This window comes from Myotis brandtii, unplaced genomic scaffold (assembly GCF_000412655.1).
Source record: "Myotis brandtii unplaced genomic scaffold, ASM41265v1 scaffold69, whole genome shotgun sequence".
In the NCBI taxonomy this organism is placed as follows: Eukaryota; Metazoa; Chordata; class Mammalia; order Chiroptera; family Vespertilionidae; genus Myotis; species Myotis brandtii.
In genome coordinates, this window is record NW_005370700.1 from 600,728 (window position 1) to 608,527 (window position 7,800).

The window sequence follows — 7,800 nt, forward strand, 5'->3', positions numbered from 1 at the left end:
GCCTCCTCAGCAGCGCTAAGGATGTCCGACTGCAGTTTAGGCCTGCTCCCCGCTGGCAAGTGGACATCCCCCGAGGGCTGCCGGGCTGCCAGAGGGATGTCTGATTGCCATCTTAGGCCCAATCCTCCGGGGAGCGGGCCTAAGCCAGCAGGTGGTCATCCCCTGAGGGGTCCCAGACTGCGAGAGGGCACAGGCCGGGCTGAGGGACCACCCCCCTCCCCCCAAGTGCACCAAATTTTTGGCACCGGGCCTCTAGTTTAATAAATAATTACATTAAATTTGCCTATACAAATCCTTAACATCATACAGAAGAGACTGTTGACCTAACAGGGTATCAAGCATTAAATATGCATTTTTAATGACGACCTATGGGAGTAATAACATTGACTAAATTTTCAGCAATTCATCCAAAGGACAAAATCTTCAGCAATAAAATATCACTAATTCTTCAATGTTTGGACAAAAGTTAAGAAGCCATGGTTTCAAAATAGATGACTGAAATATACCTTGCAGCCTGGCCAAATTTTATTTTTTTAAATGATCAAGTACTATTAGTCTTCTTAGGACTAGAATGTATAATAGCAGAGGGGGATAAAAACTGACATGGGCTATATACTCATAAAGAAAAACTAGTATAAACTTATTAATGAAAAATTAACTTGCTACATAGCAGAGGAAGAGCAAACCATTTATTACTGCACACATCCAGTTTTACCTGCTTCATTTCTAATCCCTGGAACTAGCAGATCAAATCTGCCAAACAAAAAAAGTTCACTTTGACAAAAGTTGGTTTCTTATTTTTCCTCTATATTCTCCACATCTCGCCTTCTTTCCCATGCTCATTTGGGGTGGGGGGGGGGTGGTAAAGAAAATATTTCTTTAATATGCCCCCAATTTCCAAAAATCCATTTCTTCATCCAAATTTGCCTTCCCATCTACTAACAGATTATCATATCATTTAAAAATCAGGAAATACATAGAATTTGGTAACGATATCCCTACCAACACTTGTAGTTTATAAATAAATCTGGCAAAAAAGAATGTAACATTTCCCCAAGCAATCTAATTATTTTTATTTTACAAAACATATGAATAAAATAGTTAACATACCCAAAGAAAAGCAGCCTGTAAGTGTTAGAAATATTTATCAGCTGTATTACAGGTTTTCTCGAAAATGATTAACATTTCAAGTTCAGAAATATGGCTAGCTATGGTGATAAACTAAAAATCTTAATCCCACTGGTCTCTAAACACGAAGGGTATGGCACAGTGGGATTAAAGATTCCACCTACAGTCTAACCTTCATTAAGCATGGACATAAAGGGTCACTTGTAATATACTACAAAACACATGCTCAAGATATCAAAAGCTGTTTCCTTATAAGTAATAACTTATCATCTACACCCTACACTATATCACTGAAATTCCAGTTTCTCTATTTTCTGTCCTGTAGGTAAGATGCATTACTACTGAAGCGAGGACCCACAGCCTCATTTGAGGTAATGGCTTCGTTATTTTCCGCAACTCCACCAGCCAACAATGCCCACTGATGGAGTACAACAGGAACTGAATAAGACCTTAGATGAGTCAAAAACCACCCACCCATTATTACAGAAATGGCTTAAAGTAAGCTCCTTCATGTCGCTGGGAAACCTGCTAGTTTTCTGTTTGTTTTACACTTACTTTCCCACCAATCAGTGGTAGAACATGCATCTTTCCAGTCAAGCTGTCTTTCACAGATGATACTATTAGGCAGGTCCCACACAGGATGACTTGGCGTCTGGTCCATCGGTTCACTGGCAATTGCATTTTGCCTTTCCGGACATTATACATTCCTGAGAGCTGAATCCGTTCAGAGCTACAGGTGCTGTGAGGTTTTCCTGGAACAAGTGCAAACAAACAGTTTAGTCTTAAAAAAAAAATAAGCCTTCTTCTATTCATAAATTACTTGGACAACATAGAATAATTATAGGGGGGAAACCTAATTTGTAAGTGAGAGAATCTGAAACCTGAAGTTAGGCAATTATGGTAAGAACTACCAATCTCCTCAACATGTACATGGTCAATATTAGGTGAAGAAGAGCTCTTTCCTTAAAAGCCTAGGGAAAGACTCCTCTGTTGTAACCCAAGTTTTATTTTCTTCTATATCCTTCACAGTTTAATTTTACATTAAAAAAAAGGGGGTGACTTCATATTTTTATGAATGGCTAGAGTTAAAATATTACAGGCTGAAGATAGGAAAATAACATTCAAGATCTAGCATTAAATGAACTAATTAGTTTTAATGAAATTAACTTCTGATATTCTTCCTTCTACAATTAATGTATACAGGGTGGGGCAAAAGTAGGTTTACAGTTGTTCTTGTGGAAAATAATAAGTAATAATCTATAATAATAAAAGCATAAGATGCTAATTAGACCAAATGACCTTCAGGACAAAGCCAGGGCTGCGAGGGAAGCCCGGGTCCTGGGTGCCAGAGGGAAGCCGGTGCCAGCAGCTGGGAGAAGGAAGGCCTACTCTTGCATGAATTTCATGCATCGGGCCTCTAGTGAATATATAATGTCTAAGAGTACTGAAACGCATGCTAAGAAATAAACAAGGGCCCTAACCGGTTTGGCTCAGCAGATAGAGCGTCAGCCTGCAGACTCAAGGGTCCCAGGTTCGATTCCGGTCAAGGGCATGTACCTTGGTTGCGGGCACATCCCCAGTAGGGGACGTGCAAGAGGCAGCTGATCGATGTTTCTAACTATCCCTCTCCCCTCCTCTCTGTAAAAAATCAATAAAATATATTAAAAAAAAAAAAAGAAATAAACAAGGGACAAGTGTCCACAATCAGGACCCAAGCCAGAAATGTTATATTTATTTGGAGGTTTGCCTAGTTGCCAAGGGCTAGCAGAAGACACAAATTCAGGAGAAACTGTATTCTTATGAATATTAAAATTAACATAAATACCAAGCATTTTTGATAGATGTCTAATAGCTACTGGAGAAGGAAGCAGGAAGAGCAGCAGCATCAAAAATAGTTATTGAGATGGTCCAAAGAGTAAACCCTCCCAACACATACCTCTGGGCAGATATGTTATTAGCAAATAAAACCAGCAGGTCTGAATTTCGCTTTCACTTTCTCCCAGTATATCAGAATGTCTTATAAAATGAGTATTTCCCACTATATAATTTTGCTGGAGCTAGGCCAGAGTGAAGTATAACAGTGGTCCACCTACTTGAACCTGGTGCCCAGCAACAACCACACAACTAGCACTCTGGTGGACCTGAGAGTTCCTGGGAGTTGTAAGTCCACCAAATGCTAATGCTCCCATAAAGCGGCAGGAAGCCCAGGAGACTTCAAAATAGGTGTTAACTGCCAAAGGCTGCCAGTGAAGGATCAGACCACAGCCACTTGTCCCACTTGCACCCAGAGAGGAAGATGCCCAGGTTCCTATCTAAGGACTCCTTCCTATATGACAGATGCTCTTCCTGTGGGGAAGAAGGGGAGAGAAGAGACTCGGAGGAAAAGTGAAAGGTAAGTGCAAGACTCAAAACAATGGACAATGGGCAACTGGATTTCCAAATTCCAATTTCCATGATTAACATTCTCTAAACAAGGGATCTGATCTAAATTACACACATACACACACACACACATGCAAAACAGCCAGCCATTTTATTTAGCCACATCAAAGAGCAGCTTGTTAAATTGTCACATTGTGTGTGAGTAATTAGAGACTAAAGCAAAAGACAAAAGAAATGTGTAAGGAACAGCCCTTCAATTCTCCAACTCCACAAAAATCCTAGAGAAAGCCCCAAAACAAAACCCCAGATAGAGTGAACTGAGGCTGGAAGGGATATATAAGAGGAAAGTAGAGAGACACCAACAGAGACAGGCTTTTTATTCCCCACTTAGAAAAATTCCCAAGAGGCCTGAATAGTCCTTAAGCCTAATGGTAGGATCAGTCTGTCCTTGGAAAGCCCTAAACATCCCAGTCTGAATCAAATCACTCTGGTTTGCTCTGACTGAATTTCAATATCCTTGTTGTCTGTTGACACTCTGGGTGTTCCAGACAGACACACTCTCAGAACTCTGAGGCTCGGTGTGTAGCAACTGGGCTCTGGGGAACATGGAAATGAATGAGCAATATTTACCTGCGCAGTCACCAAGGTGCACCCTTCTTTGGGTCAGACTTCCTTACTCTATGACATAGGAATTACTTAAGCTCTTTCTGCCAATTCTCAAAGTTCTCAATTCAAAACAATTCCAATTGTCCTATGCTCTCATAAATACTGACGACACCAAAGTGACCAATGCTTGTCAATGTAAAGTTGGATCAGTTGTTGCAACTTGTATTTTAGAAATGTTAACTCTAATTCCCTACAAATTTAAGGCATTTCTTACATGATCCAGGAGCAAAGACAGACAACAAAGGCAAGTATTTCAAACTGAGATAGAGACCTGACCACAACAAAAGGTGATTTAAAACATATACATTCTCTTACTTACTCAGTTGGCACATGGTAATTTGATTAGACTGGACATAGATACCCATAAAACCATTGCCAATAGTTTCCTTGTGCCCATTGTGACTTCTCCTCCCCCTCCATCCCCACTGAGAGTCTCCCATGCTCAGGCAACCACTGATCTGCTTTCTGCTATTTTTGTCCACATTGTTCAGTATACCAGGAGTTCCTTCTTTTTATGTTTATTTTTTGCTGAATAGTATTCCATTATATGAATATACAATTTTGTTTAACTATTCAGCTGCTGATGGACATTTGGAGTGTTTCCTCTTTTTTGGCCATTTTTGACAGAACATTGGTGTACAAGTTCTTGTGTGGGCATATGCTTTTATTTCTCTTGGGTAAACACGAAGGATGGGGATGGCTGGGTTGTACCATTTTACATCCCCATCACTGGGGCAGGAGAGTTCCAGCTGCTCTGACTCCTTGTCAATACTTATAGAGCAACACTTATAGAGTGGTGGTATCTCATTATAGATTTAACTTGCCTTTCCCTAATCACTAATGATGCTGATCATCTTCTCAAAAGCTTATCTGAGACCTATATGCCTTCTTTGCTGAAGTGACTAATTCAAATCTTTTGTCCAGTTTTAATTGGATTGAGTCCCTCATATATTCTGAATACAAGTCTTTTGTCAGATATTTTTCCCAGTCTGGCTTGCTTTTTCGTTTTTTTAACAGTACTTTGAGAAAGCAAAATTTCAATGTAATAAAGTCCATTGATTTACCTTTTATAATTAGTGCTTTTTGTGTTGTATTTAAGAACTCTTTGAAAAACTCAAGGTCACTAAGACTTTCTCCTGTGTTTTCTTCTAGAATTTTAAAGTTTTAATTCTTATATTTAGGTCTATGCTTAATTTTACATTATTTTTATACATAGCAAGAAATAAGTATACTAGTAGGTTCAATTGTCTTTTGTTTGTTTTTTGACAAGAGGCTATCTAAATTTGTTGAAAAAAATCATGATTCCTATTGAAGTGCTTCGGCACCTGTATCAAAACTGTACTGACCACAGTTGGCTGGGTCAAGTTCTTGATTATTTCTGTTCCACTCATCTATTTGTCTCTCTTCACCTAATATTACATTAACTTGATTACTTCATCTTTATAGTCTTGAAATCAAGTGGCATGAGTCCTCCTCTGTGAAGAACGGCTGTTTTACTTCTTCCATTGCAATCTCTGTGTCTTTTATTTCTTTTTCTTGCTTCACTGCACTAGCTAGAACATTCTTTCCATACAATATTGAACAAAAGTAGTGAAAGCAGACATCCTTTCCTTTTTCTAATTGTAATGGGGTAGCATTCAGTTTTTCACCGCAAAAAATTCTATTACCTGTATGTTTTCCATAGGTGCCTTTTATCAAACTGAGGAAGTCCCTTCTATTCCTAATTTGATAAATTATTTTCTTTCTTAATCAGAAAGGGTTGCTGAAATTATTCAAGTGCTACTTCTGCCATCTATTGAAGTGATAGTGATCAACTTAATTGCCTCTTAAATGTTGAATAAGTCTTGCTTTTCTGGGATAAAATGCATTTAGCCATGACATATTATCATTTTTACATATGTTGGATTCAATTTCCTAAAACTTTAAAAATTATTACATTTATGTTCATGACAGATTTCAGATTATACTTTTTTCATGTATTTTTCTGGCTTTGGTGTCAGAGTTAAGTATTCTTTTCTCTTTACTTTTCTGAAAGAGTTTGAATAAAATTAATACTATTTCTTCCTTAAACATAAAGATACATCAGTAAAGCCCTTTGTACCTGGAGTTTTGTTATTGGGAGAGAGAGAGAGAGAGAGAGAGAGAGAGAGAGAGAGAGAGAGAGAGAGGTTTTAACTATAATTTCAATTTCTTTATTAGAGTTAGGGCTATTCCATTATCTATTTCTTCTTGAGAAAGCTTTGGTAGTTTGACTTTCAAGAAGTTTATCTACTTCACTTAAGATGCCACATAGTTGGCATGAAGTTGTTTACAATATTTCCTTATTATCCTTTTCATATCTATAGAATCTATAGTGATGTCACCTCTATCACTCCTGATATTGGTAACCCGATTCTTCTATCTTTTCTTGGTCAGTCTGGTTAGAGCAGCGGTTCTCAACCTGTGGGTCGCGACCCCTTTGGTGGTCGAACGACCCTTTCACAGGGGTCGTCTAAGACCATCCTGCATATCAGATATTCACATTACGATTCATAACAGTAGCAACATTACAGTTATGAAGTAGCAACGAAATTAATTTTATGGTTGGGTCGAAACATGAGGAACTGTATTTAAAGGGCCAGAAGGTTGAGAACCACTGGGTTAGAGGATTACCAATTTTATTAAGCTTCTCAAAAAACCGATTTTTGGTTGCATTCTCTATTGTTTCTCTGTTCATAGTTTCATTTATTTCTGTTCTTATCCTTATTGCTTCTTTGACTAATTTTGGGATTTACGTGTATTTTTTCTAGTTTCTTAAGGTATAAACTGAGGTCACCAATTTGAGGCTTTCCTTTTTTGCTAATATAGGCATTTAAGGGCTATATAAACTTCCTTCTAAGCACTGCTTTAGCTGTATTCCAAAAATTCTGATAAATTGTGGTTTCAGGTTCACTAAACCTTTATTTTGCAGTGTGGAATCTACTGTTAATTCCACCCAGTGTACTTTTCATCTCCACAAGTTCAATTGGGATCTATGTGTGTCATACACATACACTTATATACATACAACAAAATATAATTATAATAGTTATTTACATGTCCTTTGTCAACTAATTCTATCATTGGTATCATTTCTGTGTCAGTTTCATTTCATTGAGTTTTGTCCTCATTATAGGTCCTATTTTCCTGATTCTTTGCACACCTGGTAACTTTTCTTGGATGCCTTTTATCTCGTTTAGTGCTGGCTATTTTTATATTTCTATAAATATTATGGAGTTTTGTTCTGGGACACAGGTTAGTTGGAAATAATTCAGTTCTTACAAGGTTTGCTTTCTAAGACTGGTCATATAAGACCAGAGCAACCTTAATTCTAGAGCTAACAGTCATATTAGCAAGTCCCCTGACACCCTGTAAATCAGGAGTCACCAACTGGTGGTCTGTACACCACTAGTGGTCCATGATGTCCGAAAGGTTGGCGACCGCTGGTTTAAGAAAACCTTTGGAGCAGTAGTCGCCAATTGGTGGTCCATGGACCGCTGCTGTAAATGATATCACTTCCTTCTGCGGCTGGTGGGAACATGAACTATTCCAGGCCCTGAGCTTCAAAGTTTGTCTGCTCTGCTCATTTTCAGTGGTTTTCTTCCT

At 38.3% G+C, this 7,800-nt stretch overlaps 1 protein-coding gene across 1 annotated transcript in view; it reads right to left on the minus strand.

Moving 5' to 3' along the window:
• Positions 1–7,800, minus strand: part of PHLPP1 (PH domain and leucine rich repeat protein phosphatase 1) — a 212,964-nt gene that overhangs the window by 116,575 nt on the left and 88,589 nt on the right. The window contains 1 exon segment of the mRNA XM_005881787.2: positions 1,684–1,880. Within this exon segment, the coding sequence (XP_005881849.1) occupies positions 1,684–1,880 (197 nt within the window).